Source organism: Onychostruthus taczanowskii, unplaced genomic scaffold, assembly GCF_017590055.1.
Source record: "Onychostruthus taczanowskii isolate IOZ18803 unplaced genomic scaffold, ASM1759005v1 scaffold7, whole genome shotgun sequence".
Lineage (NCBI taxonomy): Eukaryota > Metazoa > Chordata > Aves > Passeriformes > Passeridae > Onychostruthus > Onychostruthus taczanowskii.
Window position 1 is genome coordinate 13457169 of NW_024504786.1, and position 22115 is coordinate 13479283.

At 36.2% G+C, this 22115-nt stretch overlaps 1 protein-coding gene across 1 annotated transcript; it reads right to left on the minus strand.

Moving 5' to 3' along the window:
• Positions 1–378: 378 nt before the first annotated feature.
• Positions 379–17446, minus strand: ODF2L (outer dense fiber of sperm tails 2 like). The gene is made up of 14 exons (XM_041421723.1): positions 17345–17446; positions 15401–15463; positions 15106–15177; positions 13264–13380; positions 10177–10362; positions 8789–8898; positions 7194–7329; positions 6552–6662; positions 5283–5387; positions 4525–4671; positions 2511–2596; positions 2265–2427; positions 1217–1342; positions 379–576 (listed from the first exon to the last, which is right to left on the minus strand). Exons 1-14 carry the CDS (start codon positions 17444–17446, stop codon positions 448–450), a joined length of 1653 nt encoding a protein of 550 aa, XP_041277657.1. The 3' UTR covers positions 379–447.
• Positions 17447–22115: the final 4669 nt, after the last annotated feature.

Sequence of the window (22115 nt, forward strand, 5' to 3'; positions counted from 1 at the left end):
AAGGAACCTAATGATCTTAATTTTTGCCTGTTTTAATAGGTTAGATATCATTGAATTGAAAACCAATCTGTGATCACCTGCATTTACCATGGACTAAAAGGACCCAGATAAGATTTTACAGGCCAGGACATTCACAGACCCATTTTGTGTGTATAACCCAGACATACCCACCTGCTTCTGCTCTCATGCACTGGCTTTTGCATGGCTGTAGCATGGATAACACAATGCTCAGGAACATCAACTCCATTCCCCATGTGCCCAGCCAGTAGGACACACAGCCATGGCTGACCTGTTTCTCCTGCCCAGAGCAGATGTTTTCCTAGGGAAGAATTCACATTATAAAATGTAATCTGTCAAAATAACATAAGGCCTCAACAGCTTTGCCTCCAAGAAGAGTGGGAGCCCAATCTTGACAAGTTTCTCTACTATAAAAACAGATTAAAGAATTCAGCCAAACATTGTTACATATGCATCTTTCAAAAACTGCACATAATTCTGTATGCTCTGGTTCTTGATCACTGACTTCTGTAGGCTGTTCTCCAGCTCTTTCAAATGTACTTCATGGTGCTTTTCATTCTAATGAAAAAAGAAAAATGCATAGAAACTTAGAAACAAAATATAAATCAATGAACATAATAATCTGAGATGCAAAGTACCTAATTTTTATAGCTTTATTTACCTGTAAAAGTTTTCAGAGGCTCCACAAAAGCAAGGCTAAAAAAAGCTTCAAAGGATTGAATCTTTTATTTATGTTCTGTCAGGACTAAACCACACGTGTTTGGATAGACTCAATATCAAAAAAGGCCTACAATAGTTTATAAAAATTATAAATTCAGATTACTGTCATTAACCAGGAAAGAAAAAGAAGCTATCACTACATCATTATGGGATTGTTATGCATCTAATCAAATGTAGATATGCTTACTGAACACAATTGATCTGAGGGAAATTACAACTTCAGACTTTTTTTTTTGTCTTGCGGGGAAAACTCAGCTGAGTAAAAGTTGTAAACTCAATGTTATTCAAGTGATTTAGTTAGACTGGACATCTGTTAGGTTGATGGGAAATGTCAGTGTATGAAGTATATTGTCAAGTTGAATTAATTTACTGCTCTGAAAAGTGTGCCTCAAATGTGTTTTCAGTAAAAGGAACTTGTTTTTGTAAATGGTGACATGGTAAGTGATTTCTTAAATCACAAACAGCATTATTTACTCACATGGTGAAATAAGCAGAGGAGTTGGTTTTTTTCTTCTTGCCTCTTTCTCACTTCAGCTTCAAGAAGTAACAGTTTTGTCTGAAAGGCTTGTTCTTTGTATGACATTTTTTCCCATTCTTCAGCTACCTATAAAAGTAATGAGAGAGAAAAGATATATATGTGTTATATATATATATACACACAATATATTTATAAATATATATGTATTACATATATATTTACTCTTAAAGCCCAAATAAAATTATTTTCTTATCTCTTAAAATTAATAGCTCTATTTCCTATTCCTTAATCTAATACTTAATTTATTTCCCATGCCCAGGGCTTAAACAAAACTGAGAAATATTCTGGCTAAATTTGAAAGCTGTTTCAATTTGGAAAAAAAAAAAAAAAAGTAATACAGTGGGAGAGAAACACTTTTTAGCTTATTTTTCTCAAAACCAAGAAAATATCCTCAGTAGTGAAAAAAATCAGATGTTTATTTCTACATTTTTAGTCTGAAATTACAACTTCATACATTTTTTCTGATTAAACTAATATAATTCACTACAATCTAAATTCGTACATTTCCTCTTGAATTTGATTAACTGTTTGCATAATTTCAACAAATGATAAAATTCTGCTTAATATAGAAAGAATGCAAATTCTTAATCTAAAAAGAGAAGGATTTCAACACAAACGTTCTTGTGGGCTTTTATAACAAAGAAAAGAAAAGGTAAAATTAAGCTTTTGTATAGAAACTTTTTGCCATATGTGTGGGATTTACTATAAGGTGGTTAAAGAATCTTGATTTGTCAGTTTAAAAAGAAATTATAATAAAACATTTGTAAACTGAAACTTGGTATTTTTTCCCACAGTATCCAAACCTGACAAAGAAATTTAGTTGTTCCATCCTTATTTAAAACATGCAGAGAGTCACAGTAACTGTTTAGTGTTTCTCTCTACGTGCAAAATAGTCTCATCACATAATTTTTTCTCAAGCTCATTTTTAATGCTGTTTTTAAATAGAAAGTAGCAAACAAGATTGAGAGAGGTATTAAATCACCAATACCATCTTTCTCCCTTCTTCCAAAGCAGATTCAAGTTGTCTGGTCAATGCATTATATTCTGCAATTTTCTCTTCAAGCTGCAATTTGCTGCTCTGAAGACTCTCATCTTCTTTCCTGAGTTGGTAAGCAAGTTCTTCATTCTGATATTCCACCTGTCCTAATTGCCTTTATGCAAAACAGGTCAATGCATTATAATTCTCTATAGCAGAAAATGTAGGAATTAATTTTAATCAGATTTTTCAAGTTACCTTTGAAGATCATAATATTTCTTCTGAATGTTACAGATTTCTCCTTGTAAGCAAAGATTGCCCATAGGAGTTACACTATGGTTATCCTGTGAAAATGACAATTTGTTTCTAGTTGAAGAGACCTGTATACAGGATCTTACTGGAGAAAAGTAAGTCTGTCCATTAAAATCCAAAAAGAAATGTAATTGTAATTTCAGATAAATGCTATGTTCATTCAGACAAATGCTATACTATAATCAAATAAACGTTATCTTGTATTATTGTACCTTGTATAATTATCTTAAATTAGTAAAATACAGCTAAAGTTGGAGACTAAAATTTTGTGTGAACACCTTAAGGCTGAAAACCTGCTATGTAACAAAGTCCTAGAAAACTCCATGTGCTGCTCATGCAGCCTTGTGTATTAGGAGTTGGGCAGGTCTACCTGACCAGCAAAAAAGGCTCCCTCACACTACAGTCACAGGAAGTATAAAATAACACTGCATATACAAACAGTTATCACAGGAGAACAGTGCGGCACTGGCAAAGAATTTCAGAAAGAGGAAAATATCAAAAAAGACAAGTTCATGAAAAGAGATACATCAGCAGCAAGAAGACAGTCTTCTCCTGCCCAGCATCCAAAGTGCTAAACTTTTACATGTGTTCTTTCAAATCTCAGTAGCAATGAGATTATTGCTCCTTCTTCCACCCATCAACAGCACGATAGCAACAAACAGGCACATCAACAGCCGGTGGGTGCCATCTTCTAAGGGGTGACCATACCATTCTTTGGACTGCCTCAAGCAGTCCCATCCAGCAATTTGAGCCCATCTGCCTGATTGTGTTTATCAGAATTACAGGCTGTTCAGGTAGCAGCAGACTGGTGGTAGCAGAAATTAGTCCAGCTGAACCCAGGAGCAATTGCTCCAAAAGGAATTTTCCAAAATTCTGGTCATAGAGTCAAGGGTACAGTACATCAATCACAAAGACTTAATGCTGAAATTTAACTACTGTTCCACCAGACTAGTGAGTATATTTCCAATTATTTTGCTATACTTAAGAGGTTCTTCTGCATTTTTCAAGTAAACACGTAGTTAGATTAAAACTACATACGTAATTTTATATGATGTATAAATTTTGCACCTCAAAATTAATTATTGCTTAAGTACTTTAAGATTTAGGAGTTGATGAACATTCCTGGAAGAATCAAAAATCAAGAGCAATGTTTTATATAAAGTCTATAGGACCACAGAGATTCACAGTACTTCACCTGTAGTTTTCTTACTGACATAGCAGGATGATTAGGCCCCTTCCCCACCCCACTAACTTAAAAACCTTTGTCATTTGTGCTCTTCTCACTTAAAAGGACATTAAAATAAAGACAAAAAACAATAACAAAAAAACCCCAAACCTACCCTGCCATAGAAATTGATGTCAGAGAAAAAAAGAGTCCAGGAAAATTCATTTTGAGGCTTTAGAGAAAATACAAGCATTAGTGTTAAATACAGCTAAAAAATGCAATTATCCTATTAAAGCATATTTTAAAAGTACTTACTCAACTAAAACATTTTAAAATGTTATACATCATCAAGAATATAACTTATCTTATTAAATATTGTATGGCTTATAAATTTGCCATTAAAACAAAACCTAATGTATATTTAAATTATTCTACTAGATACAAAAAAAAAAAAAAAAAATCTAAATTTGCATTTATTTCCAGGGAAGAATTCTGCAATACATCTCAGGACATATGTATTCAAAAAGATCAAGAATATACTCATTCTAAAATTTACAAGTCTTGCCACATAATGAATTCATATAAAAACAGTTGGCAACAGTTTTATTTGCATTATCTAATTTCCACAGAAAATGATTTATGATTTATGAAGATTTTCACAGAAATTTTGATTTATGAAAAAAATAACAAAGGATACCTCACTACTGTCACACACACTAATAGTAAAATGCCCCAGTGACTTTTTTTCCACATAATTTTCTCATTTATCTTTAGAAATCAGCATGTTCTAACCACCTGAAGCTCCAGCTCCCTGAGGGTTTTGCATTTCTGCACATGGATCCTTTCCCAGGCCAGAAGCTTTTGCTGGTTTTCCTCAGCTGCTTTCAGCAAGTCACAAACATGTTCTAACTCCTTTAACTCAGCCTCCATTTTGTGCCTCACCTACATAGCAGCATCACAGGAGAAAAATGTAAATGTAAAATCATAAATTAATTGTAATACTTAATGGATTTTCATGTAGGTAATAAAGCTAAAATTCTGTAGAAGTTACATATCACCTATTTTATAAAAAACTGACAAGGATACAAGTCCTTTTCTGATGCTTAAGAATGTGCTGTCTCTTCCAGTGTTCAGCTCCATCTGCTGAAAAATTTATAACTCATCTCTGTATGGAGTCTCAATCTTAAATGTTAGTTAAAAAAAAAGAACTTACAATAGGTTTGCTTCCATATACAACTTTCACAACTGTTCTGTCAAAAAGATAGTTTGAAAATCACCAACAATAAAATCACACTTTTGAAAGTGATAAAGGAATTCTGGAATTCTAAAATAGTAGCCAAACTACTTAATAATTGTGCTAGGAATCATTGCTCAATTCTTTGCAATTGTGTAGTATCCAAAAAGCACCAGCTTTAGACAGCAGTCGGTAAAACTCTCAGAAATTTAAAACCAAGAGACAGTACCTTGTGACTTCTAACAAGATGACAAAAATATAGAAAAGATCTTGCCCTACAGAATTGTTTGGAAACATTCTTTATTACTGCAAAACTTACCTTATCTGCTTCTAAGCCTTTGTTTTCTATTATTTTTCTGTTTTCATTTAAGACTGTTTTATATCTGGATTTCAATTCTTCCACAGCAATTTGTCTTTTTTTAACCTAGGACAACATACATTTTTCACATACATTTGCAAGGTCCTTCATACCTCTGACTTCTAAATAGGATCTCAAAATTTGTCATTATTTGACATTTTTATTTTCATTATCCTACTTGTCACAGCAAGTACAAAAGGGTTACCAGGTAAAGAGCACTGTCATATCAGCAGTGGGCTACCAACAATGGAGAATGAGCTACAGTTGTGCTGTAGAAGCAGCCAGTACGACTCACACCTCTCTCCCCACATAACAACTGTCACTGACACTTCCCATCTGGAGTCACTACAGCCCTGAGCTAGGGAATTACTCTCCATTCAATGCTTAAGGCTGGCTGTTAACTGGAACTACATCTACCATCTTAAAGCTGGAAGCAACTTTAGTTGTGATGATGCATTCCAAAGACAAGGCTCTCTGGCTCTACTCTAGATTTTGTATCATGTCTTTCCTTTCTCTTGTCAGTGATTAAAATAAATCAGTAAGTGAAGAATGTCAGTGAAATTGTGTCTATACTATAGTATAAATAGATACATATTTGAATCAATGTTCTAAAACTTCTGTGTGAATAAAGACAAATACAAAAAATGAATTTATAAAAAGCCCATTATAAGTTTGGTTTGCTTGTTTTGCTGGTATTTCTATGTGGATTTATCCACTGAGAGAAAAGAACTCGTATAACCCTATACTCATAACCCTAAGACATATTTCTTGAATGAACCTGAATTTCTTGAACTTACTTGAATACTGATACACTCTCAGGAACATGAAGATAAAATATGGCCAAGTAGAGGTAAAATATCAACAGTATATCCACTTAAGACACCAGATGCAAACTTTTAAAATATCTAGTTTATTGGGTCACTAACCCGCTTTTTAGCAAGCCAATCTTGTCAAAGCAATCTTGTCTTGTTGGCTTCAAGTGGGCTTCACACAATTCAGTACAGACAATGTGTATTTGTAATTCTGTGGAGACTATTCTTCCATATGGTCCATATTCTTCTTTCCATATGAAAGAAGCAATTTCTTCTTTCATATTCAATATTACAAAAATATTACAATCCCCATGACAACAAGATGGATTTATGACAAACAAAACCTTTATCATTTCCTCAAAATGGCTTACAATTTAAAAAAAAAAACATACTTGAAGATTCAAACATGGTAAGTCACCTCATTTTTATGCTGTTCTACAAGGTTTTCCTGCAGCTTTGCTTTTTCTTGTAGATGAAGCAATTCATATTCAACAGATACTGTACTTTTCTCCAATATAGCAAGGGAAGCCTTGATCAAAACCAGAAAATATAAAAATGTTAAGAGTGTTACTAAAATAATGCATTCTACAATATGATATTACTAGCAAGTAACTGGCTGGCACTAGGAAGTGTGGTATTTTTCCTGTCAAACAAAAAGGATAGTCTATAGTTCATTTGTCAGCTCATGAGAACACTTATATCAGATGGTCAAAACCTGCAAACTATTTCAAAATTGAAATTAATAACTGAGGTAAACTCAGTTCTTTAATTTGAAAGAAAGTTTAACAAACATAAAATAACAATTTCTACTTAAGCAGTTGTGGAATTATTAACAGTAAAATAAATAGTATCCTGATTAGCAGACAATCCTGTTCCTAGCTTTGCCATAAATTTCCACTGGAAAATTCAGTATCTCATTTGTCCTTACTATTATAAACAGATGCAAACCTTATTCTGCAGGTCTGGGGTCCCTAAACAGAAGGTCCAAAGAGAATTAATGTTGTTACTTCATTAATGTATGAGAAATGTAGAGCCATTCAACAGTGATTTATAATCTCACCTTTAATTTTTCGTTTTCAAGGTAAATCTTTTCATTTTCAGAGTTAATGGAATTTAGCTTTCCAAGAATTTCCTCTTCTGAGTTTCTTCTCCATTCCTCCCTTCTTTCCACGTCTTCCATCAGGCCTCTGATCTGACTTGTAAGACAGGCAAGTTCTCTATGACACACAATGCTTCCAAAACTCTCAGTATGAAAATGAAATCAAACATTAACACATTCTCCTTCATTGTATGTGTATATATATATATAAAAGGGGGAATGCATTTACACATCCAAAGAAAGGATTATCTACTCATATTCTGAAATAAACTCTCTGAAACAGAAGAGTTTCTCCTCTTCTTCTTCCAAGGAACTTGTATTAGCTCAATTATAGAACACCAAATGATACTTCCAAGAGAACTTTGTATATGCACACTGTACAAAATGTAACTATATTGAATTTATAGGGTATATCACATAATGCCCTACTAAGAACACTCCTTAGCTACTTTAGGAATGTTGCTTTCCATTATTAAAAGCAGCAAATTATGCTATGCCTCATTTTTTGGAGCTTCTTTTGGTTAATAAAGTTCACAACATTTGTTTTGCTGTTGACAAATAAGTCTTGTTAGAATGGCACATTTCAAGCAAAGACTTGTATTTTCAGCTGAAATGAAAACAGCAAAACCCAGCTGGAAGCAGAATAGTATTTGTTCTTTCTTAGATGCCATCCTATGTACACTGGACCAACAGTGGGCTAGACAGATTTCTGGACTGATGTCATCTACCCGTTCTCTGGTTAAATTTTAAAATATACTGCAAGTATTTTCAGAAATGTCAGATTTTCTGAGGCAAATCCAAAATATTTAAGTAATTTTAATGTGAGCTGTTAAATACTTGAGCATGAAGCAAGTTCTTTGTGAAATAAACATTTCCTTAGACCTGGAATAAAGACATCTAACAGTTTCTTTTGCTGGTTTAAATCACAGTCCATATTTCTAACAACAGAAATGGTAAAAGGATATTTGTCATTGCCTGCCCAAAAAATAACATATCCCTCACTTAAGGATAAGTGAAGATTAAGATTTGACTGTGTAGTTTGGATAATTTTATTCTGCTTTTCCTTACATGAGTGAACTGTTCTAATGGCATCTAAGAGGAACCATTCTCTATCCTCTACTGAGGTGAGACATTAGTGGAACTGAAATAATTTGGCCTTCACTAGTCAGAAGTAGGACCTAGAAGACAAAGAACCTTCTTCTATTCTGTAAACACAAGGGTTAACACTCAAGCTGTTGAATCAGTTATTAAATAAGTGGTTATGTGGAGGCCACATAGGAGCTGCCAGCAAGTTCAGGCTGATCAGAAGTATGCAGGAAAAAGAATATGTTCTTTACTGGCAAAGGGGAATAAAGCTTCAAAAGAAGTGAAATTCAACAGAGGGGAGGCTACAGATCTTAAGTTTGTTCATATTTCCAACTTCTAAATTCTGCTCAGAATTTTAAAATATTTAAAAACTCATTTACATTGTCAACACTGAGTATTGCACCTACTAAATATCAATATCCTGTGACGACAGAAATAAACAAACAAAAACGAACAACAGTCCAACTTACTTCTCAAGATCTTCTATTTGAACTTCTAACATTGTCTTTTCTTCAAATATTCTATCGTGACGGTTTTTCCAGACATCAGAGGCTGACAGTATCTCACCCAGTTTGACTTCCTAGAGAATGCAGAAATTACAAATTATGTAATGAAAGAATGCCACTGAAGAATGCCATTTAATTCTACAAATTTGTAGATAATAGAGATATTTAATATAAGATGGTTTTATTGAATCTCCCTTGTACAAATCAATATAAATTTTCTCTCCTCTCAAAATAAAATCAACAAAATTACCCACATTTTTTAAAAATCAGAGTCTAACTGTATACTTACTTTCAAGGCACAGACAGTTAAACAATGGTACTGTATATCAACTGTAGAATACAATACTTCAAAATTTAAGATGACAATCTTTTCTTACCAAAAAAATTGTCTTCAATACATCTCTACTACATATAAATTTCATCATTAAATAAATTAATAAAATTGTGCCGAAATATTTTAAGAATAAAAAATGCTAGCTAGGTGAGAAATGAAACATTAGGTAAAATCCCTTAAATGAAAAGAGATAATTAACCAATACAGGCTATCTTGAAAGTACACTAGGATTTCAATGAGGAAGGAAACAAGTGTGACTACAAAACATCAGAAGTTCAGGAAGTAGTTGCTGTCCCTCTGTACTGCTAATTTTAGTTAAAGATTCACTACTGTCTTCTCAAAAAGATCCAAGAATACAAAAACCATTATTAATCATCTCCTGGTACACTAAGTGGAAAAATATATCTTTAATACTGACATATCCAAAATAATTATAACACACCTAAGAGTATGAAAACATACTCTTCTTAGGAAATCCAAATAGGACAATAAGCACAGTTCTGATGCAGCTGGCCTTTTTGAACAATTACCAACTATTAACAGGCAACGCAAGGAACAACTTGGACTTGGATTTTGAAAAGGTTCAGAGCAAGCATCTAGGAAACTAAAAGCTAAGTAACCACATGAGACATCACACATTAATAAATAAAGAAAACTAACACTTCAAACCTCATGGATTCTCAGTCAGTACACTGTATTTCTGAGTGAGTCAGTGCTTATCCATAGAGGACTAATAAGAAGACGAGGAGAGGTTTAACCAAAAGCTGATGACACTACTCTTACTTCCTACAGCTTAAAATGTTCAACCTCTTGACTTAAGACAACCACTAAATTTTAACAAAACAAAAGCAGTTAACAGTAATAGCTTTCAGGATACCTATAGCAACCTTTTCCTTAACAATGAGCAACAAAACAAAAGACATACAAGCACAGCATAATCAAACAAATTTTTCTATTTTCCACAGTTGTTCAATTTCAAACAGTACAACACAGCATTGCTCACAGCATAGTCACTCACATGTTCTTTTATTTTAGAGGTTACATCTTTCACAGCTTCTTGTAAGCGTTGAGCTCTTAGTTTCTGGGTCCTTACTGCTTTTTCCAGAGCTATCTTCTTTTGCTCACTTGTCTCCTTTAAGGCTAACTTCTTGCACTTGTATTCACCAATTTGATGTTGCCACTCTGCTATTTTATTTTCTAGAGTCTGCAGCATAATTAAAATAAACTCTTCAAATTCCAAGCCTTACAGATAATTTTGTGTAAATAAAATAATTAGGAAGAGCTGTTAAATTTATAACATCTGTTTCCATATAATCTTGGTATCTCAAACCTTGTGGTTGATACAAGGAGCTAGCTAAGTACAACAGTCGACAAGAAAAGCACAGAGAGAAAGTCATTACAAAGATGAAGAGGTTGAGAAGGTGCAGGAGCAGGCAGGAGCAGGGGGAAAGACAGCAATCCAACCATGTCTGTGTGCTCTTGCAAATGAATGCAGAATTTCCACATAGGAGGCATGGTGATGTTAAACCTATTTATGAGGAGGAAAATAAAATGGTTTCATCAGACTATTTCTGTAAAGAATATCACCTTAATGATGTTACCAGTGATATGCACTGATGTATTATAGTATGTGCTGTGAATCTAGTGACACACACACTACCAGGTCCTGAGATAGGCTGTATGACTGTATATGAAATTTTATTATGAAAGTTAATATCTTGAATTTGTGTTTTTTTGAAATCAGGAGGCTAGGAAAGGCTGGGATCTTTTCCTAAGTATATGTATTATTATATGGACTGTGATTAGATTACAATATACTATTTTCTTGCAAGATCTCTGATTTTTTTCTGTGCATAAAATGGCCCTGCTTTATTAATGACATAGATTTGTTTAGTGAAGAAAGTATTTTTTATAAACAAGCAGAAATGCATTTTAATGCATCTAATAATACTATGAAAACATGTACAAAGCAGCCAAGATGGGAACTGGGCTCTGTGATGGCTATTATATTATCTTTTGTATTGCTGCTATTATTTCTGACTAGCTAGATGTTTACATCACTCTGATGAAGACTGATCCCATTCCATGCAGGAAGCATGCAGGAAGCCAATCTCTCTAACTTCATGACTTTTGTATTATTCATCTATATACCACATAAATATGAATGGAAAACAACTACAGACATTAAAACACTACATGATGATATTCATTAAGAGCAATACCAGACTGTTTCAAGGAGAATCTCAGATCCACTTATCAAAAATGCTACCAATAGAAAATTAGTTTCATAAAGACAAGTCTAAATCTTGTTCATATCTCTTACTATTCTTCCACCAAACTGCAGTAATGTAGGGAAGCCAGCAGTGTCAGCTTTCTCAGTTCAATGATAAATATCCGAATTGTGGGAATGATTAATGCATTTGCTTCCTCCTTTTAGCCTAGGTCTGACACTACATTACTACTACTAGTTAACTACTGAATCTGTGAATGTGCCAGCGTGATAAATATCCAAATTGTGGGAATGATTAATGCATTTGTTTCCTTCCTTTTAGCCTAGGTCTGACACTACATTACTACTACTAGTTAACTACTGAATCTGTGAATGTGCCAGCCTTATTCAAGATACTCACTGACAGCTGCTATAAAAATACGCATATTATGCATGAGGGGATATCTCTCAGTCCAGCTTCTGCTAATGGCCCCAAAACTTTTACACAACCAAAACAAAATGTTTGTGGTTTTCCAAATGAAAGAAAGATGGTCTCAGGTACTGGGATTCACCAAAAAGCAGAAGTACTACTTCAACAAAAAAGGAAATTATAAAAAGACCCAAATATATAAAAAGTGGTTTTGCTATATAAATGCTTACAGGGCACCTCATTTACAGAGATGTGACTTAAGGTGGTGGATAAACACTTTCAATAAACACAGCAAACAAAATTTCAGTCTGTGAATGAATTTCAAGTGTCAGTATAAGTCAACAGCTGCTATCCCCTGTTATAACCACAGGAGGTCAGAATCACACTAAGAATAAGTGCTTCGGGAATTAGTGGTTGAGATAAATTCGAATTGAGAATTAATTTCATATTTTTAAGCTTTTACAAGCTTTTGTCTAGTTATTTACAAAACCATCTCCAGAATTTAAGCTAGCAAAAGACTTCAGCAATTTCTGAAAGTGAACAAAGCTTTTAAATAGAGATTGAATGACAATACAGCTGCATATTAAGTTATTTTATCTAATGAAGATGTTGTTGGAATTCTATAATTGTCCTGGTAGAACAAGAAAGCAATTTTTATTTAGAAGAAAACATAAGGCATTTATGCAGACATAGACGTGATTTGAAATTGCCTTGATACAGGTTGGGTAAACATCTCAAATGATTCAATTAGCAGGGGATGTATGCTAGTAAAAAATTTTGGAAATTAGAAATACATTGTTTTTAGCCAGTGTTTTCTCATTCATGTCTATGTTCTCGACAAGTTTCATATACTGTATTCTGAGGCCACATACAGCTCCAGCCTTTTACACTTGACCTCCTCCTTGCCTTTTTCTGAAGCCAGTAACTGATTCAAACACCCAAATTTAACTTGTTCTTTTTAGAACAGAAAATGGAAATAATTTAATCTACTTTAAACAAACTGAGATTAGGCATTAGTCTTAAGTGTTTCACTTTCAGTCAGTATTAAGAGACTTATCGATTCTTCACAGACAATAAGAAGAAACAGGGTGTGGCTGTCACTGTTTTTTTAGAATAGGAAGTCACCATAGGGACTTGCTTATCTCTTGACCATATGGAGACTTTCTTCTAGACAGCACAGTTAAGTGAGTGCAAACACTTCTATGCATGTTTCACTTTGCTTCACCAGAACTGTTCAAGTGTGCATAAGTTGAGAAAACTAAAAAAAAAAAAAAACAACAAGCAACCTTGCAATTCAAATAGTGGTCAGGCAGATCTTGCAAAACATAAATGTTTATGATTTTAACTGTTTGGGATTTTTCTTCTGCCAGTAGTTTGATTTCAAAACAGTCCACAGCAAGGCTTTATTTTTGTTGTTGTTTGTTTTTTTTCTCCAAGAAACTGAAACACAAGTAAAATATTTTGACCTGTATTTTCACTTTTAATTCATAATTTTCTGCTTCTTTTCTTTCAATCTGACGCTGCAGGTGAGCTTGTACTTCCTTTACTGATCTTGAGAAGCGGTCCCCTTTCTGTATTTTGATCTAGGAAAGACAAACACAAATTTATTGGACAATGCTGTATGATGCTTTCTGTATTTTTTCTACTCTACTGTAGTTTCTGACATTTGAATGTCCTCAAAACCTGGAAAAGATAAAACATGCTCTACAAGCGTATTCACAGGCAGTAACTTGCTACTAACTGTATTAATGTTAAACAGAAATCACCAACTTGAAACCTTTTATGTATAATTTTACATATAATATTTAATCTGAATTTACGTAGCAGGAAAAAGGCCTGGAAGCATGAACTCAGGCTAAGGAAAGGCATCCAGCTAGCAGGATGACTAACACTAAGCCACACTGATCAGCTGTGCTCTGACTAATTAGACCTGAACTGATCTTCATTGAATTCCAAAGACCACCATCTCCTATTAGAACTATTGATACATTTAATTCAAACTCTAATTTTGGGGGATATGTAAATCATAAGGGAAGAGGAAAATTATGTCACCAGCACTCAGGTCAGATGATTCTATGCAATTTCTTTCAACTTGATTTCTTTGGCTCATTCTAAGTAAGAAGTAATAGGGTAGATAAGTATTGTATTGTCAGTATAGACTGCAAAAGACTAAAATAATGTAACAGTGGAAGTGTTCATTATAGACACCAGTAAGAAAGGCAGATTCACTCAAGTGTTGATGAAAATGCCATGTATTGAAATTAATGTAAGGAACAAGGGAATAGCATAGGAAATTATTTATCCTTTCAGATGCTAGGCACCCTAAATTGTTCAACATTAGGTAGTCTCCAGTCAGGGAGACTGGTATGCCACATAGATCCCATCACCACTGAGGTCTGCTGGCATTGGGGTCTTCAGAATTTTTATAGGCTTTTCTGTTCAGCATTTCTGTTCTATAGCAAAAAGATGCTTCCATGAAAATGTGCTCTTTCACTTCAAGATGAAGACAAGGACATGACGAGAGCCCTCAAAGGCTCCTCTATTATGGTTAAGTTTATTGAGCAGCCATGTGATATGTTCATTTGGTTAAGCAAAAAAAAAAAAACAAAACAAACCAAACTCTTAAAGAAAACCATGTCTCTTAAAAACCTGCAAGGAGTTGCAAATATCAAAGTACACTGCTGTCCCCTGAAAGGTTTAACTGAGCCTATGCTGTCCCTCACCAATGCTGAACCATGCTGCATGGCACACACACCAAGTGCCCTGGAGGTATTCAGTCTGTAACACAGATTGCCAAACCACCAGTAAAATAACTTTCCAACTTTTACAGTACCCTCTTATACAGGACAATTCTTCCCTTTCAGTGCTGGCTTTTGCACTGAACCCCTTCAGAATGAATGACCTCTTGCCAGACTTGTCAGCCTTTGATGATATTAGCTCTGTTGTCTGAACTACCTTTCCTAAAAGAGCCATGGAAACCAACTGTGAACAGTATCTGTTTAGCTTACTCCATATTATTCATTATAAGTACATTTTCCCCACACTATTGCGAATCAGTAAATGAGAAGTCAAAAGCTACCTTAGGATATTAGTGTTAAGAATAACTGTACCCTTATTTGTATAACTATATTCTTATTTGAATACAGTTGTGATGGTTTTAAGATAATTCTGTAGGAAACACCTTTCAGGATTTTAGTTTTTTCATAGGTCTTTGAAATAATTGTTTTACTCAAAATTTATAATTTTTCTTAATTGGGAATCTAGTATGTTTGAACAAAATATTCAGTCTAATGGAACCGGTCACTCACTTTTTCACACTGGAGCATAGATGAAAGTTCTTTAATCTGTTTCTCCCTTTCAAGTATTTTTTTCCTGAGATTCTTCATGGGAAAAAACCAACAAAGAAATTATTTTAATGTCTGTATACAACAAAGCATCAGAAATGCACAGTGATGAACATTTCAGATGTAAAACTAAGATTTCAATGGTAAATCACAAATACTCCCACTTTGCCACTCTCACCAGAAATTTTATGACTCTACAAGGTAGCCAATTTCAGATATTCAGCATAGAACAGAGAGAATCAAACTTTAATTTACTTACAGTATTCTGAATTTCACTTTCACTTAGCTCCTGCATCCAAGTGTCAATTTTTTTACTGTTTAACTGCAACACAGAAAACATTATAAATTTCTTCTGATTATAACTGATTTTGTATTTTTCAATGGTTTTAAATTGGCTACACATAGTTTGCTATATTTTTAAACCTGGTACATACGACTAGAAAAGCTCACACACTCACAAGTTACTTGGTGGTCAAAAACTAAAGAATTTTCTTAGTGCACAGGACATAACAAAAAAAATCTTCCCACAATGTGGGAGAAGACTATATGACTACATGTTTCTTTCAGACTTGTGTAAGAAATGCACATTTCCATTGATTCTGTGTTTATGCCTTACATGTTTTCTTACTTGGTGTTCTAGACTGTCAGATTCTTTGCTCAGATCAGTAAAATACTTCCCATCTTGGATGGCTTTTGTAGTTCTGTGACAATCCTTTTTATCTGGCTGAATCAGTGAACAGAGTTTTCCTGTTTCTCCAGGTGGCACACATGTTTGTCCCTGAAATAGCATTCATAATTATGTAACATTCCATTTCACTCCCAGTTAGGTCACTTATATTGCTAATTCAAGGATATCAACATAAAACAAGTCAGCTCCTCCAGAGAATCCTTTAAGAGAAAGTTTAAAGATCAAAGAATCATTTAGGACTTTCAACAAGGATAAAAGCCTGCCATGCCACAGGATGCACCCTCAGATAGTTTGCTCACAGAACACAGCTAATCCACAAGGCAAAGGCAGACTACCTCCAGTGAAGGTGAAGGCCAAGACCTGCTCAGATTCCAATGTTGCTGTTTTGCACAACAGACTTCTTCCAGTTTGGAGGCAGCAATGGCTCTCCTCTTTTCCCAGTTTGGAAAAGCTTTTCACCAGGCCCAGCTGCTCAAGAAAATGATACTGCCCATGCCATGGCAAGTCCAGAGCCATATCAGACCTAAAACCTAAATGAATTCCATTCCCCCCCTTCCTTATCAGGCACCAGGAACCTGTCATTACCCTCACCCCTTCTCCAAACACCTCTCTCCTGCCTCTGCCCCAGCACTCCAGAATGACAGATGCCTTCACCAAGCACAAAGTTACCTGTTTACTCCACTCAATGCTCCACTGACTACTCATTATTTGTTCAGAAGTGGATTGTGTTGCCTTCTCTACCCACCAGGACCCATTTTTCCTGTGCTCAGTCTGTGCCAGGTGCATCTCCATCAAAAGGATTTGTCAGACTATGAGTTTCAGTCCTTATACCCATATTGCCTTTCATATAATTGAGAAAATGAGTAACAAATTTGAGAAGTTCCCATCTTAAATAATCACTTCCTCATAGAATCAGAATGCAGACTGCTCTGTTTCCACTTGTTGTCCGACAGCAAATAAGTACAATCAAACATCTAAGGTTTTTTATTTCATATGTGCATATATGTGTGTCTTGTTTTATTACAGGATTAGATTCCTGGCAGACCTCAACTTGTGTAACATAATGCAACTCTCTGTAGCTTTTTCCTGGATATACAACCAAAATCAAGTTCTTGAAATTAATTACTTCCAGTGAAAACAGCACCTTGGAAGATTAAACATCACGCTTGATTTATCATAGCCAATCGATGTAAGCAGAACAAAGAAGAATTTTGCCATAGTTTCAGTATCCTGTTGTTGCCATGTCCAGCATTGTCACTTAGCCAGTTTTTGAAATATCACCGCATCATGCTTGATTTATCATAGCAAATCGATGTAAGCAGAAAAGAACAAAGAAGAATTTTGCCATAGTTTCAGTATCCTGTTGTTGCCATGTCCAGCATTGTCACTTAGCCAGTTTTTGAAATATCAACACCGTCACATCTATAACTAGGAAGTATATTTTTAACTTTGTTAACAAAAAAAATACAATTTAAAATATCAAGCCTAACAGGAACAGAATGAACTTGCCTCAACAGTGTGAAGAAGAATAAACTTTTCCTGAAGATCAAAGTCCAAGGAAGGAGCAGTACAATCATGTACAGGTAAAGACAAGGATGCTTGTGATAATGATGACATTTTGATTTAATGCTGTATAACAAGACAATATATATTAAAATATATTAGAGTTCCACGAATCAGTAACTGAAATATTACTGGCAGGCCAGGTTGTTCCCACTACAGTTGGACTGCTGGACTGGACCAAGTAAATCCCAGTCACAGCAGAGATGTAACACAGCTAATGCTCCTGAAATCTTCCACAAGAATTCCCAATTTGCAATTGCTCAGCACTGAATTCACAAACAAGGTGCGCAGAAAGCAAATCCTTCCACAGCAGAAAACGGAATGCACTCGAAGGACAAAGTAAAGCTCACAACTGCTATTTCCCGCTTCCACGCTCCCCAGCACAGAGGGGAGGCTCAGGGGCACAGGTCACCCATCGCCAGCCCTCGCCCCGGGCCCGCTCGGGCTCTCACCTCACCAAAGGCCTCCGCGCCCGCTGCCGGCGGCTCCCGACGCGGTGTCCCGCGAGCCGCCCCCTCCAGCACCGGTCCTACGGGACAGTGTCCCCTCAGCACCGCTCCTGGGGGACAGTGTCCCCTCAGCACCTGTCCTGTGGAGCAGTGTCCGCTCAGCACCGCTGCTGTGGGGCAGTGCCGCTCCGCACTCCTCCCGCGGCTCCCCACCTGCGCCCGCCGCTCCTCGCCGCCGGGAGCCGTTGCCGGAGCAACGCGCCATTGCCGTTGCCGTTGCCGTTGCCGTTGCCGTTGCCGTTGCCGTTGCCGTTGCCGTTGCCGTTGCCATTGCCGTTGCCGTTGCCGTTGTCTCTGCCGGTGCCGGCCCCTCTCGCAGCGGGGGGAGGCGGTGGTGCCGTCCCCGGGCCGGCCCTGCCCGTCGCTCCCCGCGAGCGCCACTGCCCCCGGCCGGGGCCGGTGAGGGCCGCAGCCCCCGCGGGCCCGGCGAGGCGGCATCGGCCCTTCCCCGGGAGAAGAGGGGCGCAAAGCTGCCTCAAGAAGCGGCTGCGCCCTTACTCGGCCGGGACGTGCCCCGCGCACCCAGGAGGTTACTGTCAGACCCAGCTGGACAAGAAACCTGGAGACCTCTGGGGAGCTTTAGATCCTCCAGATAATTGCTTTCTGGGTGTTTCCATTAATTTTTTATTTTTTTTTCCTGAAGTTAAACACAAAGTATTCATGTAACCTGACTGTATGTGACGCTGTTTTGGCAATACATTGTCAAACACTGTAGAGAAGCCACATATTTTTAAATAACCACATTCAGATGAGGTGGCAATTCATAAAATATCTGAGACACTGCAATAGATGTGTGGAAAGATCACTTGCAAATCATAAATTGTGCAAAATTGAGTGATCATGTGATACAAACATGGTCACTTGTACAAATGCAAAGGTAGATATGTACATAGACACATATACTCATACATAATTATAATTTGTACATTTTGTTTAGAAAATCATACTGATAGAAATGTTACTTTTTAAATATTCTAGGTAATAGCAGTGTCAGCAACTTATATTAAAAATAAGCTTGAGAGAAATAATCAAAATAAAAATCAAACACATCCTCTGGCATCCTTTGTAAACATGCCAGTGTGTATTTTCTTCTATTGCTGGCAATGGAATTTCAGAAAGCAGCTACTCACTTCATATACTCTTTGGAGAATATTACCTAGCCATGTGTGCCTGGTAATAAAAATTAAATGCTAAATTTCAACCTTTTAAATTCAAGTAGACATGAAATCACTTCATTATCCATTCTGGAGCAAGTGCCTGATTGTACCTGAATTCCAAAGGAGATTTTGTCTTTGCATGTGCAAAAGGCCTACGGCTTTGTTCTCTGTAGGACCCACAGCCGGGAACTGAGAATTCACCATCTCTGACAGACCTCTGCTGCAGCACCACTGTTATGAGCTGTGGCTTTGGTACCCCTAGCCACCTCAGATAAAATTCTTAATTTTAGCTGCCCAGAACTTGCTGTAAGATTGGCTTATTTTAAAAAGAAAGCAATAAGTTTTTGGAACTTTCTAAAAATCTGGTCATAGTTTATAAAATACCGCAAGCACTACCCAGCAGTGAGGGCTAATTAGCATGATAATTAGCATTGCACTCTGAACCTCCTAAACAAAGAATGAATTACAAGTTTCAGTCCTCAAAACCACATTTTAATGACAGTGGCACAATCCACAGAGTAGAAAATAATTAAAGGAAATGGGACACACAGCTCCACAATGACATAATTACAGGCCTTATTAAAAGAGATGTGCTTGAGAGAAGCTTCTTTAGATACCACAGGAACACTGCTGAGTATTTGTCACAGCTCATGACTTCATCTGCTCTAAAGGTATAATTGAACCTTTCATTTCCACGTCAGAAATTCATTGCTCCAGTGTGTTTCTTTGTTCATTGGTTAATTTTGGCAATAGTCTGCTATTGCAAAAGCTGCAGATTTGCTGTGACCCTGTTAATATACTGTTCCTTCCCCATCCTTGTATGCACTGCTCAGTGCAGTACTGACCAGATTTGATTTCTCCAGCAATCCTTAGACACTTGCTGCCTCACACAGAAGTGGACATCAGGCAGAGACAGAGCACTGTGTGTTCAGATCTAACATTTCACTTTCCCAAGTAACAATCAAAGCTGTAACTTCATATTAAAGCCAGAATAGCTGTCATTTTAGAGTAGAAAGGCTCCTTTGGAGAAAAATGTCAGAGATGAAGCACTATTTGCTAGTAATAGTTCCCTCTAATTGCTTTTTAGGTCAGTGAATGCCCTTTCAGTCAGAAATATCTCCTTTTGTTTCCTTCTGATAAATCTTATTATTCCATAAGGAAGTCCTGCTGCATACAAATTCTTTGATAGGAACTACATCACACAATCTGAATAAATAGGTTGCAGCCCTGTAACTGTTTCCCAGAGTTATGTAAAAATATGACATCACATAGACAATCCCTGTGACCCAGGACAACTCACTCGCTTCTCTGGGACACCCAGTCCTATCTGCCTAGCAAGCAGAGCTGCAGTAGTCTATGGTATGAAGGCACTGACATCTAGTGGGCTCCAGCTACATTTCCAGTTTTTCCAAATGTTCCAAAAAATCTAACCTTGATATTAATGCATATTTAAAAGTACAATCAAATATGAATAGTTGGAGGTTGAATTTATTAATTAAGTATGACTCTTACGATAGTAGCAAGAGGAAGATTTGTTTTAATTAGAAGTTCGTGTTCACTGAGCTCTCTCCATAGTAAAAGCTCTGAAGAAGTCAATTCAAGTAAAGCAGGATTCAGCATTTCCCAAACACCACTGCAAAACACAGAAAAAATTTGCTCTGTCATGTTTCAAGGTTTTTTTTCCCCAAGTTTTTTTTTTTTGTTTTTTTTTTTTGTTTTGTTTTTTTTTTCTGTCAAGTCATACTTTCTGACAAGCAGATATAAAACGACAGGATAAGGCTTCTGATTTCCATTATTATGCTTATATGTATATGTGTATATATATGTATGTATGTGTATATATATGTGTGTATATATTTGTACATATATATGTATTTCCAAAAGCTATGTTGGCTGCAGTCCCAGTTGCCAACACAACTGCCACATGCCAGCTCAAGCTAGCAAGAAAAGATGTGCTAGTTGATGTCAAAACCATACAAATTGTGTTCTCAATCTGGTGTTCCAAATGCTCTTAAAATATTTTCAGCTTCCAGTTTCCTACATGGACACTTCATGATGTTCCATGAAGAATGTAAGTTTAATTATTCCTATGCCACATGTGGAGAAACTGTAGTATCATGTGATGAAACAACTTTCTCACAGTCACTATTAGGGAAGTGGTAAAGCTGCAAATATACCTCCAGTCATTAAACTATCATTGCATAGTAAAAGGAAGAAGCCCAAAATTTTTATTTCTATTTCCACAGGGGTAATTTCCTCCAAGTATAAGATAGCCAACTTCTTCTAAGATAGACAGCTGGAGTGTGGGACTAAATTATTATCCTTCATGCTCCAGGAAAGGACAAAGACCATGAAAACAACATATGCTATACCTAGTCCAGTTCCCCAAAATATCAGGACTTTTGCCTACTGAATGTTTTGCCAGTTGCTGCATGCAGCCCTAGTACAACTCCAGTTCAAGTGTTTAGGGGAAGCACAGCAACAGCTGCCACAAGGACCACTGAAAGGGTGCACCAATGTGAAAAGGAGCATGAATTGTCCCTCACATCGCTGCAGCTTCTGAGCGGAAGTGTGCTGTTGAGAACAGCTGCTTTCTGGCTCTGTCAAATCCAGTCCCCACATTTTCCATGAAAGCCTGATTGTACATAGGCCAGGCAGCTGGCATTACTGATTTTATAATCTTTGCCTGGTTATTATCAAGCTAAGCTTACAGTTGTTAATGTTGGCAAAGAATCTATAGACTCACACACAAACAAATGCCCTTACCTATTTTAGTAAAACAAGTTTTGATTATTAAATAGAGATTCTGCTCCTCTTATTTTTATATGTATTTTCAATACATCAATAAATGGTAAATCAAATTTACACACATTTATCTGCAAAAACTGGTTCCAGGATTGCTACTAATAGTAGCAATCAAAGTATTAGCTGGAGTTCTGCAGGGTTGTGGCTGGTGCCGGTTGTGACTTTGCCAAAACTCTTAATTTCCCATTGCTAAACTGCATTAAATGATTACATAAATATGTTAAGTATTAATAAAAATATATTATGCAAATA

Bases quoted from the DNA above. Each gene is read 5' to 3' on its own strand.
- ODF2L (XM_041421723.1), bottom strand. From the start codon at position 17,446: ATGTCATCATTATCACAAGCATCCTTGTCTTTACCTGTACATGATTGT. The intron at 13,381-15,105 runs GTGAGTGACCGG...TGTCTTTCCTAG, and splicing joins CTATGCTCCAGTGTGAAAAA to ATCAAAATACAGAAAGGGGA. The intron at 7,330-8,788 runs GTAAGTTGGACT...CTGTCTTACAAG, and splicing joins CAAATAGAAGATCTTGAGAA to TCAGATCAGAGGCCTGATGG.